This window comes from Ambystoma mexicanum, chromosome 12 (assembly GCF_040938575.1).
Source record: "Ambystoma mexicanum isolate Mex_15411 chromosome 12, UKY_AmexF1_1, whole genome shotgun sequence".
Lineage (NCBI taxonomy): Eukaryota > Metazoa > Chordata > Amphibia > Caudata > Ambystomatidae > Ambystoma > Ambystoma mexicanum.
In genome coordinates this window covers 1110237363-1110257849 of record NC_090936.1, presented here as the reverse complement: position 1 = coordinate 1110257849, position 20487 = coordinate 1110237363, and the positions used below count along the sequence as shown (strand labels likewise).

General features: G+C 45.3%; 1 protein-coding gene across 1 annotated transcript in view; it reads left to right on the top strand.

Moving 5' to 3' along the window:
- ITIH5 (inter-alpha-trypsin inhibitor heavy chain 5) overlaps positions 1 to 20487 on the top strand; it is a 457780-nt gene that overhangs the window by 272669 nt on the left and 164624 nt on the right. Inside the window, exon 6 of the mRNA XM_069629674.1 lies at positions 17291 to 17460. Within this exon, the coding sequence (XP_069485775.1) occupies positions 17291 to 17460 (170 nt within the window). The remainder of the gene's footprint in view (positions 1 to 17290; positions 17461 to 20487) is intronic.

The window sequence follows — 20487 nt, the reverse complement described above, 5'->3', positions numbered from 1 at the left end:
GCCCCCAGGCCCATCCCAGCCGCAGTTGTGGCGGCCCCAATCCTAAAGGAGTGTGTCCCAAAAACCCCACTTGAGAACCCCGCCTCCCCCAGTGTCCTGTCCAACACCCTTTTGAACTGAAACAGGCTTAGCGCTGTTCCATCGTTGTGCACCAGAAAAGGGGCCTCGTCACCTGTGTGGCTCCTGTGGATCAGGTACCTGCTCACGCATCCTACTGGGCAGACCGGACTGTCCTGCACCCTCCCCAATGTGATCATTCTGCCTTTCCCCATCTGATCGGTCTTGGACCTCCTCAGATATAAGCATAACTGCTCCCCCTGTACCCTTAAATCACAGCTCCTCAAGAAACTCAAACCTTTACCCTTCTTGTTGGCAGGCACCAGCTCGCTTACCCTCAACGCCCCAAAAAATGCGAGAGAGAAGGCCGCTGCGAACAATCTTATTTCGTACTCGTCCCTGCACACCACCCCCAAGCTCCTGATCAATTTGTGCAATTTTCCCACATCTATGGGCCGTCTCTCGTCGGGCTTCGCCAACACCTGTTTGGCCCAACCTTTCATTGCCATGACAATGTAATGCTCCCTCGTGGGATAAGGCATGCCCCTTAATTTGTAGAATTGAGCAATCGCCGCCAGGTGATACGCCACCCATGCCCTGGACCGTCCTTGGCTCCAGGACCATCCCACAAAGGCGCGCACAGGCCAGCCCTTTTCGCTCTCGGGCAGTATATTACTCTGAAAGGCCCTGAATCGTTCCCAGCATGCCTTGTATCTCCGCATAGTGCCTGGTGCGAGAGCCGAGTCGATCAGTGCGCTCAGATCTCCCCAACCAATCCCCACCACTGTGACTGGAAGGGTGTCATCCTTGCGCTCGCCTCCGGATGGTTTTCCCGGAACCTTCCCCACTGCAAACGAGAAAGAGAATCAGCGGCCACATTCTTAACCCCGGGTATATGACGTACCCTGACTTCTGCATTCAGCTGCAGCAAGCACTTAGTCAATTCCCTGAGCAGCCCCAGTGCCCTGCCATTCTTGCTCGTTCCCTGGTTGATAATCTGGACCACCGCTAGGTTGTCCGACCAAACTAGCACCTTCTTGTCTTGCATCTGCCCTGGCCAGAGCTTGAATGCCACCACTATCGGGAACAACTCCAGTACCGTGATGTCCCTGGCGATCCCCCTGGACCGCCATTCCGCCGGCCAAGCCTGCCCGCACCACCTTGAGCCCAAGATGGCCCCAAAACCTAGGGCCCCTGATGAATCGGTAATCAGGTTCGGTCCATCTCCCTTACCCAGGGGTTCCTTCCACACCAATACCCCGTTAAAATGGTCCAGAAAGGTATTCCACATTTCTAGATCTTTCTTAACCTCTTTCCCTAGGCGCACGTGTTGGCCCGCGTGCTTCAAGCCCACTGTTTTCAACTCTATGCTTCTAGCGAATGCTTTACCTGGAGGGATCACTTTGCCTGCAAAATTTAAGCTGCCCGCTAAGGACTGGAGTTCTGTCAAAGTGGCTTTCTCCTTGCCCAGCAATCCCGTAATTACTTCCTTCAACCTCAGTACCTTGTCTCCCGGAAGCCTGCAAACCCCTGCTACAGAATCAATTTCAATCCCCAAAAACACAAGTGATGTTACCGGACCCATCGTTTTTTCCTCAGCCAGAGGTACACCAAATTCTTCCATTAACCCCTGAAATACCGCCATGAGGTTCTTGCAATCATGTGTCCCTTGGCCCCCAAAAAACATGAAATCATCAAGGTAATGCACCATCCCCCCAACCTTGCTTCTTCGCCTTACTGCAAATTCAAGGAATCTGCTAAACCTTTCAAAATACGCACATGAAATTGCACACCCCATCGGTAAACATTTGTCGTAGAAGTAATCCTGCAACACCTTGAACCCCAGCAAATGATGGCTGTCCTTGTGAATCGGTAGCAACCGGAAAGCTGATTCAATGTCCGCCTTCCCCATGAGGGCCCCCACACCCGCTGCCTTTACCAAGTCCACTGCATCTTCAAATGTTGCATAATGCACCCTGCATTCTTCCCCCGCAATGCCATCGTTCACCGACTCCCCTTCGGGGAAGGACAAGTGTTGGATCAGTCTGTACTGCCCCTTATCCTTTTTAGGTACCAAGCCCAATGGTGAAACCACCAGGTTTTCCAGTGGAGGAGTGCGGAAGGGGCCAGCCACCCTCCCCAACTGTACCTCTTTCCCCACTTTTTGCGCCAATATTTCGGGCATTGCTAGCGCTGATTTCAAATTGCATGCCTCCTTAGTTCCTAACTGCCCCTGGAAGGGAATCTTAAAACCCCACCTGAAACCCTCCCATAACAGTTTTGCATCACCCTTCTCGCTGTATGCATTCAGGAAAGGCATCATGGCCTGTAAACGTATTGGCGTGGGCAGTTGTGTTTCAATCATGCTTGCTTTTCTCTTTGCCCTTTGCGCTGCCCCTTGACTTGCCCTCTCGGCTGGTGGGGCTGTGTCTCCCTGCGCTTGCTGTTTTTGTGTGTTTGAACCTGCACGCATTACCATAAGTGCACCTCCCTTCGGCGAACAACCAACATTCTGGCAACTCCCCTTGGTAACTGTGCCGGTTGGTCCAAGAGGAGTTCCCACGAAAGGACCCCCTCCCTTTTGAATAGGACCCCCTGCCCCTGCCCTGTGCTGTTCTTTCGCTTGCCACGCTCTCATCTACCGGCCTGGCTGGGACCGCTTTCGTATCTATGCGACCCCCCACGTCTACTTCATCCCATGTCATTGCCGGCCATACCTGCATTTTAAGTCTAAAACCTTTATCGTAGTTGCTCCATGTATCCCCCCCATGCTTCAAGTATTGCTCGTGAATATACTGTTCGTACGCCATCAATGCCACGCCATCTTGTGGGAATTTTTCTAACATAATCGTGGCATAAACCCTGAACGCCCTCAACCAGGTATGTATATTGAGCTCTATCTTGGCGGGCGCCCGGCTGCTGGAAGAGCTGCAAGTGCTCCCAAGCCGGGCGCCCGCTGTACTTATGCGCCAAGCCACGCCCTCTTTCTTTGTTGCCCTTCGCGGGCTTTCCGGGGCTCTTGGCGCCCTTTCCTCTGCTCTTTCGCCCTCCTCTGTCCTCCCTTCATGGGGGGGGGAGGGGCAAGAGCGCGAAAAGGAGTAAGGCCCCTGCCCCGGTTATCAGGGTGCCTCCTCCACTCGCTGCACTCCCCTTCGTCACCTTCATACCTCCTGGCTTTCAACGAGAGACATCTGCGTTAAGTCCTGTCTTGCCACCCAGCACAGAGCCTCGCAATATTCCCTGCCCTTGCTCAGCCCCAGAGTTTTAACACAGAGCAGCGCCTGGAAATGGAGACTCGCAAACATATTTGAAACACACGTTTAGATAGCTGTTATGTGCACAGTAGCATGCTGACAGGACCTCCAAGTGTGAACGTGTGTTGATAAGAACTGGATAGACGGATGTATTCTTGAAACCACACCATGCCCTCACACTACCGATCCGTGCCTTCTTCCAAAGCAATTAATGTGAGTCCCAAAATAACGTCCCCTTTTTAAACTGTCTGATTTATGTCCATGATGTATGCGTGCTTGACACGTAAAAAAAGGGTTTGCTTATTTTGCGGAAACTCACACTTTGTTTCACAAGATACACAATTACAGGCTGCATGTCTGTGCTAAACAAAGTGTACACAGACTTGTCACGCTATTGTTGTGTGTCTTTAAGTCTGGCAAGTACAGTTAAAAAGCCTAGAGGGGATTTGGTTGTCTGGCATTACTTTGCAGACTGTTGCTACTTGTACTCTTACATTCATGGATCCAACTCTCTCAGGGTCAGTCGCTTCTCCAAGAAACGTGTTGGTGGTAGATCTCTTTCATCGGCTGGGGCCTCCCTCTGGGACAGCCTCCCTGCCTCTCTGAAAATCGAGGAGAACCACCTCCGGTTCCGGAAGCAACTCAAGACCTTTGTCTTTGCTTCTGCTTTCTCTCCTCCTCTCCCCCGCTGAACTCCTGCTGAAACTGCACTGGTCACCTGGCAACCCTCGGTTCTTGAGCCTAGGCCCCCCCCCTGCCAGTTGCACACCTGCACTGCCCTCCTGGCAACGCTTGCACTCCAGGGCTGTTTCTGTATCCCTACAGCCCCCTACCAGCACTTGACACCTGATGTCTGCACTTACCCTTGCACCTGCCACCAGCTGGCCGCACTTCCTATTTATTGTTTTTTATTTATTTCTTTATTTACTGGTATCCTATGTACTGCACTTCCCCTCCCCCTTTCCCCTTGCACTTTCCCCCTGCACTTGCGCAATGTCACTGTCACCTGGCTTAGTAAGATAGTTGTCTCTGTCTTCCCTCTGTTCCCCTCCCCTGCCTCGTCGCGCCTTGAAACACTTGTGTATGGGCACGTTATAAATGCCATATCATATAATATAATGGACTCAGTACAACTTGCTGGTATCCTGGCGGTAAATCCTCCAGGATACCAGCAAATGGTAATACAATTACCGGAATTACCACTGGATTATGAGTTGTAGAAAGGGTGGTAAATCTCCATTAAATGGAGTCCTATAGGACTACACAAGTGATTTGGTGGTATTACCAGCACCAGTGTTACATCAGTGGTAATACCAGCTATTTGTTGCAGTAGGATGTCGGAATTACCTCCAGCTCTTGGCTGGAGGTATTTCCTCCACCACATCAGCAAACTTGTACTTTGCCCATGCAGAAACATACCTATATACAGTAATGTAAAGGAGACAGGGACAAAACACATCAATGGAGGGGTGCAGGAGGGTTCAAGCCTGCCTTGAAAAAAATTAAAGGGCCCTTTGGGACTATAAGACTGACCTCATATCTTTATATAAATATACAAATAAGTCTGTATGATAAAAGGAAATGCACACGTCATGTCTAGTGCCCGCCCCCTCACCTCCGTCATACTGTAACAGCTTTAAGAGAGCACTAACCCCAGTTATCATTTCAATACTACATTGAAGATATGAGAGACGTTATGCACTTAGACAACCATATTGAATGTACAGTCGCATTGAAGTGGTGGATGGATGACAGCATACACCATTGGACATCGAAGAGCTGTAATTGAAATCATACAAGGGCAGAGTGACGTCATGAAGCGAAGACACAAAGACACAGTGAAACGATATGTGAATACTTAAAGAATAAAGACGTAACAGAAGTGAAACGAGAAACATATAATCAAATACGAAAAAATCATGTATACCAAAGATATAAGTGAGAAGAGACAAAGTGAATGTACATACGCAGAAACGCAAGGTAGATGAGAAATATAGAAGCTTGCTGCAGAAGAAAATATAACACGATTAAAGCGGCCATGATGAAAAGATGGACGCCGGACGGTTATAGGTCAAAGGATCGAATCAAAAGGATCTAAATACAATAGGGTTGAATCAAAAGGACCAAAAACAAAAGGGTTGAATTTCTTTTTTTGGGGGGTTCCCCCCAAAACCCCTGTTTTTGGTGTAAAAATCACCTTTTTTTCTTATACGGAAATCCCCAAAAAAATATACATTAAAAAAAAATAATTTGTCCCTTTTGTTTTAGGTTCTATTGACTCGACCCTATTGCGTTCGATCCTTTTGCATTCAATCCTTTGACCGGACACCCGCCGGACTCGTGTTGAAACCAACAGAGACAGACCAGGGCTGCAGTGCTGAGAGGCACTGGAAAACAGCTTTGTGTGAGGAACAAAGAATATCTATTGACCTGCGATCAATGATGCCACATAAAGGAATAAATGCAAGGTACAAAGGGAGTTAAGATGATAAGTTATGTACGTAAGACATTTTTCTTTTAGATTAAGCAAAGAAGAAAACATCTGCCAACTATTGGACAGTCAAAGATGCAGAAAGCATATGTGAGACAGAGCAACCAAGTCTCCAGTGGCCAAGAGGAGTAATGACACCCAGCATAATTGAATTAAATGGCACCAAATAAAAGGTCAAAATTGACAAACTCGGGTTCTCCTCACACCTGATTCAGACTTGAAAACAAGGCCTATTCATTAAGTTCCAGACTAAGATAGTGGTGTACCTACACTCCCTTAAAGGTCCCAGATGAAGAGCACGGTCAGCAAGGTCATCTACAAAGGAGAAGTCTTGGCTTAGAGCCTGACCGATGAGAGATGATGGACTAATTGGACGAGTGGGTTGTAGTTTGACATTGTTCTCTGCATCTGTGTTTGATTTTGCTTTCGTGCTGCTAACAGGCCGAAAGTCCAAGGTAGGCATAGAATTCCAACCAATAATGAGGGTCTATGTAACAGTGTGTTATACAATGTTGCAGAAGTGAATCTGCTTCTGTTATGCTGCTATTAATCTGTAATATACGTATTTAGAGGTAGTCTAAGGCTTCCCTACCAGGTAAGGGGCATCCAATAAGGACACTTGTACTATAGGTACATATGTTCCCTTAACCCAGGGGTGCACAACTGATTATGACAGAGGGCCGAAAGTACCTTACATGATGGCTATAGTGGGCCGAAAAGTAAATGTGGGCGGGGTGGTAGGTGCGGCGGGGCGTGGCAGGAGGCTTTTTCAAACCCCAATTTTTATTTAACACATTAAAAAAGATGATGTTTTTGAGGTGTAATGTATTTTATTTGTATTTCAAACTTACATTTTGTACTACACATTTTCCATTGTTATCATTTATTTCTATTTAGTTATTGCATATCGTCTATTTAATTAAATTATATATATATTATTTTCCCTTGATTGGACATTCCGTTATTTTGGACTGCTATAGTTTGCTGTTTGGGTTGCCCAAGAGGAGTATGGCCTTCGTTGAGTCAGGTTTCCACAAAAAGCAAAGGATGTACATCTCCTAACTGTGCCTGTTTAAGCTTTATTATTGGGTTCACCCTTGGGGTGCTACACTATGCCATATAGCCCCCCCAACCAAACACTATGCCCCATGGCCCCCACCCCCCAAACAAACACTATTCCCCATGGCCCCCACCCCTCAACCAAACACCATGCCCCATGGCCCACACCCCTCAACCAAACACTATGCCCCATGACACCCAACCCTCAAACAAACACTATGCCCCATGGCTCCCACCCCTCAACCAAACACAATGCACCATGGCCCTCACCCCAACCAAACACTATGCCCCTGGCCCCCACACCCAACCAAACACCATGCCCCATGGCCCCCATCCCCAACCAAACACTATGCCCCATGGCTCCCAGCCCTCAACCAAACACTATGCACCATGGCCCCCACCCCAACCAAACACTATGCCCCTGGCCCCCACCCCCAACCAAACACCATGCCCCATGGCTCCCACCCCTCAACCAAACACTATGCCCCATGGGCCCCACCCCCAACCAAACACTATGTCCCATGGCTCCCACCCCTCACCCAAACACTATGCCCCATGGCCCCCAACCAAACAATATGCTTCATGCCACCAAGCATGCACCATGCATACATACCCAAACAGACCTCGAATCCCCACTCCCACCCCTGCATGCAGACTAACAAGCATACACCATGCACCCATTCAGACCCGAACCCCCACCACCAACTCAGCATAGAAACTCACAAGCATACACCTTGCACCCATACAAACCTGAGCCCCCAACTCAGCATACAAACTCACAAGCATACACCAATACACCATGCACCCATACAGACCCGAACCCCACCCTGCATCTCAACATACACATCACTACACAAAAACACATACTCAGGCAGACCTGACACTGCCCCCACCCTCGCATCTCAACATACACTGCACTTTCACCCAAAAACACACACTCAGGCAGACCCGACACCCCCCCCACCCCTGCATCTCAACATAGTCAAAGTGAAAGGCAAAACCCAGCTTTATTAACATCCAAAATAAAGCAGAGGGAGCATACAAGAAAAAAGGGTTGCAGCTCTCAGCGCTCTCACGTGAAACAATACTTTTTATACCAAAAACATGTCAGAGTGACAACATAATAATACAAAACCTATGGGGTGAGGGAATTGGTTAGGACCATTGACTATATACATTTTCTATATGGGTTAAACTTCGGATTGAACAGTACCTATCTGATGGCTTCTCCTGTGACACTTCTAAATTGATAACAATAATAAAATTTTATTTATACGATTGACTACTGGTTGGCACAATATGTACTGGCTTGTCTAGCATCGCGGGTCTTCATTGGTTGGCATTTCACTGACCAACCTTGGACAACTGACAGGTCATCAAGACATAAGCCAGGCAGCTGTGGTGGGGAGAGAGGTCCACGGACTGCTTTCTTTCAATTAAAAAAGATCACATCCCTAATTCTAGGCCATGAGCCAAAGTGATCCTCTGTGTAGTTAGCCTTGAGTGGCACCTCGTGTCTGGGAATATGCTTAAGGAATTCAGGCAGGTGTCCTACCTGTGTTCGCTGCTAATGAATAAACAGTGTTCTTCAATTATGGGTCATGTGTGAGTGGACCGCGTTTGGAACTATTTTCCTCTGCAGTATGAGTATTTTAGCTAATATTGATACAAGTGTTATGGTCTTTTCTACCACTGGGTCACTCTTTTTTTAAAAATACTTTTTATTTGCATTTTTCATAACAGTAAACAGAAAAGACAGATAAATTCAACATTATCCTCAGCAGGGCCTCCTCTCGTTTTTCCATAATCTGACGATGGACGGCATTTCCCATTCTGCGGTTTTACGGGGACAAGACTCAACTTTGCCATACCCTCCCTTTACCCTTCCTTGCTCTCCGCTCCATGCCCCTTCCACAGCTACCATCTAGCATCTAACCTCTCATGGTGGTTTCAGGTCATTAGACTTTGATAAGTCATTCAGCAATTGACTCCAGTGTATTGTTACTCCCTCCCCTTCTACCTCAGTTCCTGCTCCCTGCAGCAGCACCAGTTTAGTGATCCCCCATTTGCGGGCATCCGCCTGCCACAATGTAATTGCCAGTCCCTGTGGGTGTTTCCACACGATAACTACCTGGCGTTTGGCTAATATCAATAGAAATCGAATCATCTTATTTCATATTTTATGCTTCTTCCTCCTTGGGAGAGTTCCCCCGATGCATGTTCCCGGGGTACATTCCAATTTAGTCCCCAACAATTTGTTCACCCCCTTAACCACCTTGTCCCACTATACTGCTATGACTTCACAGTCCCATATCTTATGCCAGAATCCCGCCAGGCCCCTGCCACATCTAGGGCACTCATCTGTCAGTCTATTATTAATTGCTTGTAAACTAATCAGGGGTTACATATGTTCTGTGTAGGATGTTGAATTGGACCAATTGAAACCAGGCATTTCGTGACACCTTCTGAACCAGTTCCCATATCCGCACCCACTCCTTTTCTGGTATCTGATATCCCATATCTGCCTCCCATTTCTCCTTCACCTTTAATTCCCCCTTGGGTTCCTCTTCCCGTAGGGCTTTATAGATACGTGAAATGTTGCCCTTACCCCCTGTTTGTTCTAATAGTACCCACATCAGCTGGCTCGTTTCCACTTCCTCCAGGATTCCATCCCATATTTCCGCTAGTCTACGGACCACTGCTCTGTATGCCAGAAACAGGCCCCTCGGCAGCCCATACTTTGTGCATCATTCCGCAAAAGTCAGTAACTCCCCCCTTCAAATAGTTCCCCCACCACCGCACATCCTTGTTCTCGGAGCCTCTGTACTCCTGCTCTCCCTACTGCTTGCCATAGATTCTGATCCATGCCCCAGGGTAGGTTCCCATCATAAAGCCTTCCGGGTACTCTCTTCCGAATGTATTTCTTCCACATTCCCCTAACTGCCTCAAACACAATTAACGCCCTTGTTCCCCATTGGGCTCCAGAACAGCTCTGCACCCCTCCAATATGGTGGTAAGTTCCCTATCAGCCCCCTCGAGCCCCCCCGATTGCTCCCATTCCAGCACCGACTGTAATTGCGCTGCTATGAAGTATTTCTCGTAATCTGGTAGACCCAGTGCACCCTCTACCCTAGGTCTTTGTAGTATTCCTAAGGACACCTTCATCATCCCTATATTCCACAATTTTTCCCCCACTTTGCTGTCCAGCATTAAAAAAAATATTGTTTTCATCATGTATGGTATATTGGTGAAGAAATAGAGCAATCGCAGCAGGATCACCATTTTGCATAGTGCCACTCTACCCATCAGAGAAAGAGGCAGGTCCTTCCAAAATTGAACTGAGTCCCCTATCTTTGATAATGCCCTCCCCGTGTTGTGTACAAACATTTCTTCCATCCTGTGGAATATCCTTATGCCCAGATATTTAAATGACTCCATCTCCTATTTTATTCACAACGTCGGTAGGTCTTCCATGTGGCATTCCCGTAGCCCCCACAGTGGAAACAGAACTGATTTTCCCTCATTAATACAGAAGCCAGACATGTGCCGAAAACTTTGTATTATTACCAATAACGCTGGAAGATTTTCCCATGGTTGGATACATATTAAAGCAGATTATCCGCATATAGCGATACTATATGCCTCATACCTCCCACTTCTATCCCTGCTTCAGCATTTCCTGCCGCAGGAATTCAGCCAAGGGCTCCAGGGCTAAAGCAAATAGTACTGGGGACGCTTCACCTCTCAGCCGTGTCCCTCTACTCAGTTCCCACCTCCCGGACACCCAGTCATTGGTCCTTACTGGGGTCACTCTTGAGATTATTTTTCATGAGGTCTTCTGACTTATAATTATCCTGCACCTGGCTCACAATAGTTGGTTTTGCCTCTCCAGACTTTAATTCATTTGGGAGTATACTTCTTGCGTCCTGTGACCCCTTATCACTTGCCTTCTCTGTAATGTTCAGACCCTCGCTATGTTTGCAGTAACTTTGACTTGGGCTTCAAGCTACTGTATGGGCTCTGTGTGGATCTGTATTTCTATAATTCAGCATTTTTAATTATCGTAAAGTCTTGAGGCCTTTCATTTACTTAGAAGTGTGTTGCGGCTTCCATTTTAGAAAATATGGCTGCCCATTACGGTTGCGTTTCTATGTTAGTGAACTATGTACGTATGTTATTCATGTTATATTCAGCTTATTTATTGCCTATGTCAGTATTCTTCATGTCTTTATGTTTGCAATGTAAATATTATTCTTGTATAAATGCATATTTGACCTAGTGCTTTCTCTTTATGTTGAGTGCATGTGCACTTTGTGTCTAGTGGATGCATATGTATGGTTTTTTTATCAGTTTTAGTTGCTCTTGCCATCTTCAACTTACATCGGGTTCATCCCTTGTACCTGCCTGGGGTAGGGGCGGTATGGCTGTCTTAAAGTGTAGCGTTTCTCAACCTGTATTAATCTGTCCCTCAACATGGCCAACACATTTTAGCCTGCTCTTAGGGTAAAGATAGTGAAGCCAAGTCTTCTTTTAAAGCACACCTCGTAGTGAATACAACTTTCTAGGCAACTAGGCCAGGAGATAGCTTGCAAGGCTAACAAGGCTTTAATTGTACAGGAAAATGGCCTGGCGCTCAACAAAGAAAAAACTGAGCTGATGATAATAGGCACAAGCAATACATCAAAGAAACTGGATGGAGACTATAAACACTTTTTAATAGCTGGGTGTGACATAGAAACAAAAAAGAAAGTGAAGACACTCGGTGTCGTCCTCGATCAGAATCTAAACATGAAGGCACACATAGGTATCCTGATGTCGTATACGGCATATCATACTAAACTGCTGGCCCAATTTAGAGCCTACATCTCCCAAGACAACTGTGAAACTGTTTCTAGGGCTATTGTAGGGTCTGAGATTGACTATTGTACTAGCCTCTTAGTTGGAGTAGCCAAGACTGATATCTCCCGACTTCAGACACTGCAAAGTACGATGCTTAGGACCATTCTTGGCCTTAAAAAGAGAGACCATGTGTCGGAGGCTAGGCAGTGATTGCATTGGCTCCCTGTGGTTGCTAAGATTCAGTTTTGGCTGCTAACCATTACTCATAAATGCTTGAAGGGATTGGGCCCGCGTTACTTAACTGAAGCACTGACGAAAAAAACAAATGCCAGGACGTTGAGGTCAAATAACGCAAACCATCTACAAATGTCCAAATACAATTTCACCCAGGTCATGGGATGTGCCTTCTTTATGGCAGCTTCTAAAGCATGGAATGATATCCCACCCGGACTTAAGAGATATTGACTCAATAGCAATATTTAGGAAAAAGATCAAGACACTGCTTTTTAAATAAAGTTGTATTCTACAAGTTGTCTCTGTTCTGTGCATGGTCTTTGTTTGTTGCGCCCTCACGCTTTTGGGTTTTATGGCGCCATTTATGAGTGAATAAAGTAAAGTAAAGTAAAGAATACAAAGAATCAGCACAGGACTCTGCTGCTCGAGAGCGCTCTGGCTCTCCTAGCACAAGCAGAAGCTTAAAAAGCCAAATAGCGTCATCACATACAGTACAAACTGGTGCCACTGATTGGTGGGACCCTACACATGGGCCTGCTCTATAGGTGATGCCATGCTACAATTGGTTGTTTCTTTTACGTCGATTAGGATCCACATGGGTCAGCAGGGCTCATCTTTGTGGTGAAGGTCGAGGCACTCATAAACTACAATGTTGCTTCTAAACTAAACATGCTAATCCTACTTACTATATCACTGTGGCATGCACCTGGGCAGCTTGGGGAGTTGGTGCCAGGGGGAAGGGAGGGTAAAATACAGTCATGCTGACCCACACATTCAGGGCTTCATTGATACCGCACCTCCCGCACTCAAGGTTTCCACCCTGGGTTTGATCTTTAATTTATGCCTCCCTGTACCTAGTGTTACAAAGGATGTATTGTAGACTGGGAGCAAAACAGTTGCGCCTGCTTAGCACTTCTATGGACATTTGTTTTTTGTTGGGACAGGAGGGTCGCTTGCTTATCATGCAATGCAGAGGTGTGGGGGTCGGGTCAGTGGTGTGGAACTGACTCTGGACTGACTTGGTGGGGGTAAGAGGCCTGCTGGCAGTATGGTGATGAACGGACGCTGCGCAGAGCCTGGTGTTGTCTCACGCTCTTGCGGGGCACATTCCTCTGAACAATACTAAATGATTGCAACAGTAAAGGGACATGGGGGAAGTGGACTTCTGTGGGAACTGGTGGTGAATATTCGCTCTGCCGTGAGGGTGTTGGGCCTAATGAACTCTTTCCATGGAGCTCAGCTGGTGCAGCATAGTCACACAAGCCTGTGTTTTCACCATAACTACAAAATGGGGTTTCTTTCTATGTGTCTCCTGATGCCATGCATCTGCTAGTCGCGCAATATTGCTTTTCGCACCAGGTTTTCTAGTACGGTTCTCTCCCCTCTTATACACTACACTGTCTCGTAGGGTATTCGCCTCACCTCGAAGCGCTTAGGGGGGTGGGATATACTCATTGTCATCCCAATAATACCTGTGAACATACTCATTTCCCAATGCAGACATCCTAAGAGAGCTATATGTACACAATGTGGGTCCTTTGCAAGTCATAGCTATAAAACAGAATGCTATGTTTGCTCTTTAAAACCATACATTGACACATAGGTCTGCAACCCGTGGATCTCCACTCCAGATGTTTTGCACTACTATTCCCATGATCCCTCACCATTGACATTGGTGGCTGGGACTGGTAGGAGTTGTAGCCCAAAACGTCTGGACAGCTAAGGTTTGCAGACCCCTGCATTAGCACACATTTGGACAAGGTAGAGCTAAGAAAATATATGGTGAAGTGTCCAAAGTGCAGACTAGGTTAAAGTCCCCCCTTTATCTCTTAACTATAGTGTGTGATCCTGGTCAAATAATATGATCTCAATGTATAGTATCTGACAACATTGGAATACCAGGTATGTACCTTGTGCAATTGGGGATTGGAAGGAAGGATGCTAGGTGTAGGCGGAGGGTTTTGTTGAGGGAGACAGAATGCCAGGTATGGGTTTTATGTTGTGGAAGCTGGGAGGATGCCAGGTTTAGCTTTTGTATTTTGAATGATGGCAGGATGCCAGGTATGGGGAATGTTGTGGGAACTGGTAAGAATGCTAGGTTTAGTTTTTTATTGTGGGTGGAGGCAGGATGCTAGGTACAGGGGTTATGTTGTGGAAGCTGGGAAGGATGTCAGGTATAGGTTATGTATTGTGGTTGGGGAGGCAGGATGCCAGGTACGGGGGTTATGTTGTGGGAGCTGGGAAGGATGTCAGGTATAGGTTATGTATTGTGGTTGGGGAGGCAGGATGCCAGGTATGGGGGGTATATTGTGAGAACTGGGGAGGATGCCGGGTATAGGTTTTGTATGGTGGGTGGTGGCAGGATGCCAGATATGAGGGTTATTTTGTGGGAGCTGGAGAGGTTGCCAGGTATAGGCTTTGTATTGTGGTTGGGGAGGCAGGATGCCAGGTATGGGGGTTATGTTGTGGAAACTGGGGAGGATGCTAAGTATACGTTTGGTATTGTGGATGGACGCAGTATGCCAGGTAAGGCAGGATATGCTGTGGGAGCTGGGGAGGATGCCAGATATATATTTATTATTGTGGTTGGGGAGACGAGATGCCAGGTATGGGGATCATGTTGTGGGAAATGGGAGCATGCCAGGTATAGATTTTGTATTGTGAGTTTTGGCAGGATGCCAGTTACGGGGTATGTTGTGGGAGCTGGACAGGATTCCAGGTGTAGGGTTTATATTGTGATTAGGCAGGCAGGATGCCAGGTATTGGGGTTATGTTGTGGGAGCTGGGAAGGATGGCAGGCATAGGTTCTGTATTGTGGGGGGAGGCAGGATGCCAGGTATGGGGGTATATTGTGGGAACTGGGGAGGATGCTAGGTCTAGGTTTTATATTGTGATTGGGCAGGCAGGATGCCTGGTATTGGGGTTATGTTGTGCGAGCTGGGGAGGATGTAAGGTATAGGTTCTGTATTGTGGAGGGAGGCCAGATGCCAGGTATGGGGGTATGGTGTGGGAACTGGGGAGGATTTAAACACAACAACAATCATGGAAACTGATTAAGGGTAAACAATGGCCTTAAGTGTTAGGTACAGCATCAGATATATCACATAAGAACACTTGTAAAAGCAAAATTAAATGCTAGTAATACTAGTTTATTTATTTTCATTCAATGTGTATGCTACAGCAGTCCCTAGGCAGAAGTACACCGTATCCCTATAGAGTGCCACTATCCCTAGGTCAGAGGTGGGGCACCGCCTATCTGATAGGAAAGGAGAAAGAAGTGCTGGGCCTGCATCTACAATGCAGTATTCGTAAACCAGTAAAATGGTTGAACCAAGTCTGCTTTGCCTACATGGACATTCCCTGGAGGAATGTTCTCTTTAAGGCACAATTGCCGTTTTCTTACTTTATTCACCAACAACAGGCGTGTGTACATGTGGTGTGAATCAGATGCTTATGTATGCTTCAACTCAAGAATGTAAAAATCAATAGTGATACTTACATTTTTTTTCATGTCTCAAAGTTACGGGACCTCAAATTTCTTGTGGACTAGGTCCTCCATTTTCAATATTGTTATTTTACCCCAAAACATTATGGCGAAAAACACCAATCAAAGAGGAGAGAGAGTCTCCACTAGAAGATATTCCTTAAATTCCCGTATCCTGTATTTCCATGGGATATCGTGCATTGTAGTGGTCGACCGGTTTCAATGACATACTGGTTCTCATCATCTTCTTCAGGACCTGTAGTTTGGGTATGTCTTTTTCAGATCGTCGTATCCATCAGAGATGGTGGTGCCTCCACATCCTGACCTCGAGCCCAAATGCGATGAAAATCACTCTGGGCTACTTTCACTGTTTTGATTTGATTTGGCTTTGACTCGCATAATTTAGGGAAGGCCTCAGGAACACTGGTTCATGAACGGATCCCCCTAAGTGCGGGGAGCTCCTCTGAACGCGGAGTGCTGCAGCGGTCTGGCTGTCTCCGCCGACACAACAGAAAGGTTGCTGGGAACTGGGGAGGTTTCCAGGTCTAGGTTTTGTATTGTGATTAGGGAGGCAAGGTGCCAGGTATGGGGGTTATGTTGTGGGAACTGGGAAGGATGCCAGGTGTAGGTTTTGTTATTGTGGTTGGGGAGGCAGGATGCCAGGTATAGGGTTTGTATTGTTTCAGATGGCAGAATGCCAGGAATGGGGGTATGTTGTGGGAGCTTGGGAGGATACAGGTATAGGTTATGTATTGTGGTTTGGGAGGAAAGATGACAGATATATGAGCTATGGGGACCTTGGGAGGATGCCAAGCATAGGTTTTGAATTGTGGGTGGTGGCAGGATGCCAGGTATGGAGGTTGTATTGTGGGAGCTGGGAAGGATGCCATGTATAGTTTTTGTATTGTGGTTGGGGAGGTAGGATGCCAGGTATGGGGATTATGTTGTGGGAACTGTGGAGGAATCAGGTATAGGTTTTGTATTGTGAGTGTAGGCAGAATGCCAGGTATGGTGGTATGTTGTGGGAGCTGGGGAGGATGGTATATATAGGTTTTGTATTAAGGTTGGGGAGGCAGGGTGGCAAGTATTGGGGCTATGTTGTGGGAGCTGGGGAGGATGACAGGTATAGATTCTGTATTGTGAGTGGGACGTAGGATGACAGCTATGAGGGTTATGTTGCCAGAATTGGGGAGGTTGCCAGGTATATGTTTTATATTGTAGTTGGTAAGGCAGGCGGCCAGGTATTCGATTTATGTTACAGGATATGGAGAGGATGCCAGGTATAGGTTTTGTATTGTGGTTGGGGAGGCAGGATGCCAGGTATGGGGGTTATGTTGTGGGAGGTGGGGTGGATGCCAGGTATAGGCTTCTTATTGTGGTTGGGGAAAGAGGATGCCAGGTTTGGGAGTTATGTTGTGGGAACTGGGAAGGATGCCAAGTATAGGTTTTGTATTGTGGGTGGAGGCAGGATGACAGGTATTGGAGTTATCTTGTGGGAAATGAGGAGGATGCTGGGTAAAGGTTTTGTATTGTGGTTGGGGAGGCAGGATGCCAGGTATGGGGCTTGGTAATGTAGGATCCAGGAAGGGATGATGCTAATGATCTCTTTTGTATGGTGGGGGGGGATTGTATGCTGGTTCTGAGTCTTTTTCTGGCTTGAGTTGTGTATGTTTTTGCTTGCCTGGTTCAGCACTAACACTGAATTTTCTGGTCCTCCATTTCTTGTTCATTTTGGAATATCTTAGCTTTAAAATGTGAAATGGTATTTGTTTGTATGCTCTCTCCAGGGATAACAGTACAGCAAGGTAAGAAGGGCAACAGGAGGCCAATGAGAATATTAATGCAAATATCTGTTCTCATTGTTTTGCACAGACCAACTCACCCCTCCACCTTCGACCATTATCAAGCAAACTCACAACGCCATCAAAGTGACCTTCAACCCCAATGTGGTGCAGCAGGCCAAGATTGCACAAAATGGCATTTTGGGAGACTTTGTCGTTAGATATGACGTGAACCGAGAACTGAGCGTGGGCGATATTCAGGTATGCATGTACGGCTTAATCAAGCATTCCCATGCAATATAATTCCATAGGCCATGACTTGTTTGACCATGAAAACATGGAATAATATGAAGATTAGGGTGATACAACACATTAGGTAAAAACACATAACAATGTTCAAAGGTTACAAAAGTTGCATGACTGTTTTCAGTGTTATTTTAGATTGGTCTTGAAAAACATCACTGAGTATTACAAATGAGTGCCTCTGGATGAACGGCCCACTAACACTGCACTGGTTGCTGCGTCTGCACACGTCTGCAGCACAGAATGTTATTTGAGGCGACATCCGTTCCAACCCTGACATGCTGCAGTGATTGCTCACTACTTGAGGGTTGCATCAGAAAAGACAGAGCTACCTGGCACAGCAGAGTGGACACATGGCATTTTACCCTTCATACATGCAAATGGGTATGCTGTAGCACAAGTAGTTACACTAGCGCGATCCATCATAATCAGGACTCCGGTTTTATGGAATCTATTTTTCCATCATTTCCGTCTGTATTTATCCATATTTATGTTTCGTCATTTTTTTTCTGTATTTATCTACATTTAATATTTGTCTTATATATAAACCCCCTCGAGTTGGCCAGCAACGGGTCTCTTGTCTATCATATGCTAATGATACTCTTATTTTGGGTCAAACTCCAATTGGACTACAAAGATCATTAACTGCCTTGCAGAAGTTCTCCCGAGCGAATGGTCTCGAAATAAATTATAAGAAACAAAAATTATGATCTTTCATGAAAAGAATAGAAAAATAAAAACTCTCAATTGGACGATGGAAAATGAAGTGAACAGATTGAAAGAGTAGATAGATATACTTATCTGGGTATCTCTATGTTTGAAAAGGATAATGGGGATAAACAAGGGAACTATGTCATCACCAAAACACTAAACAAATGTATTGTGATAAGACAAAACATAAGAGTTAAGGGAGGCCGCTCGATTGAGGGCCTCCTTAAAATTCTATAAGACCAGCACTATTCCGAGCATCCTTTATGGATTCGAGATATTCACAGATAAAGAGACCGCATGGCTGGACCAACTAGAGGGGAAATTATGGCAACACACATTGTGCTTACCGAATTGTACAACCTGACAGGCGATACACTGTGAATTAGGTATCATAGTGCTTAGCACTCTTAAGAAAATAAACAGCGCACCTCCTTTCTTAAAAATCACAGAAGAAGGCAGCAATGTAAACACAATGTATAATAATTTTAACCTCTTGGTGCAAGAGCCCTATCCCACTTCTGCCCTGGAAAATTGGCTGAAAGAAGTCCTTGAGTTCCTAGATATGATTGTTTATGATCTAAAGACCTTTGAGAATATTGGGATTGCAATCAAAGACATTAAAATAAAGCAGGGATATGGGATAGGGATAAGAATATCACAATCCTTTCAACTAGAATTGTGTATAAAATATATGTATTCCAGTCATTCCCGTTCAACTCTCCATTGCAATATCTTCAAACTATTAGAGATGTAAAAACTAGGAGATTTATTTTACGCTTACGATTAGGTTTCTTTCCAACTCTCTAGAGTGGGAGCCTGGAAGAATCTTGCTTGGGAGGATCGTATCTTCAGACTATGTACAATAGGGGTAGAAACTGATAGACAAGTGTTAACACAGTGCGCTAAGATTACTCATATTTGAGATAAGGGGTATCGCAGGCTGCATCTGCCACTTGACAATTTACATAGCGTTCAAATGTGGGCCAGGATTTTCGCAGGCTCTAGCATGAGCTTGAATTACACAATTTAAAACAGACGGTACACAGCTGAAAGAGATCCTGATACAGAACGACCTCTTAGCATGGGAAATAAGATGGGACAGTCTGGAGATAAAAAGAGGCAGCTGTGCAAACAAAGAAATAAAGAAAATAATCTTCTAATGTGCCCCTTGCAATATAAGAAGTCCACAAGAAAAAGAGCGTGAAAAATTACAACCGCAAAAGATAAGAAGAAGGGAAAAAACTTTTTTCCCCCAAGAGGAAGAGAACTAAGTGGCCAAAATAAAGATAGCTGGCTTCCAATGCACAAAAGAAACATCACTTTTGTGTTCAAGATAGAAAAGCTCTAATCCGACTAAAGTTACAAAACAGTGAATTTTCTGAAAAAAGTAATGAGGTTCCTGAGAATTATTCCATGAACCTAAATGAAATATATTTGTACTGAAGATGGCCAGAACAAAACGAAAAGATACTAGGCATAGTGCCTAATTGGTTGTTGATGAAACATATGTAGACATATCCAACGGATAGAAATAAATATCCTAACATATGAGAGACAATAACAGCTGCCTCTTAGCTGAAGAAATGGTTTGAAATAATAGTAAAATTGACAAATATGTAACATCTGGTGAAAATAGAACAATTGTCAAGAAGTGTGTATATATAAATCTGTATATCACGTGCTAACCCCACCTCCGATAAAACAACAGATTGAACAAGTCACAGTAAAGTTGTTTTATGTTTATGTGCCTTGTTGAAAGTGCACATCAATTTTCCTTAACGGCTCCTATTTTATGGTGTAGTGTTTTTTTAATACATTTTGTTTTAAAAGGTACAATTATCGGTCTGACATGGCAAATGTGTTGTGACTATATCAGCAAACAACATCATTGTGAAGAACGGCCCGGTAGATAGCGGATAGAGAGAGAGAGAGAGGTAGTCGGTCTTAGTTGATCCCTGTTTTGCTTGAATTACATGGTACATTATAAATGGGTGGAAATAGAGAAATTGTTGAAGATTGGCCAATAAGTAATAATTGCTAATGATTTTATTGGTTCTGCTTTTTAGTCAACTGTTATTATGAATCAAGTATATGAAAATAGTTTTTAATGAATTGCCTGAATAATGTTCTTTTTAATCATGTATCCATTGTATACTGAATTAATAACCTAACTACGCCATTATCATTGTGTACGAACTATAAATAGGGCACTCTATAAAGAATTGTTTGTATTATGAAATTATTATGTATAAACTATTTACTTGTAGTGTTTAA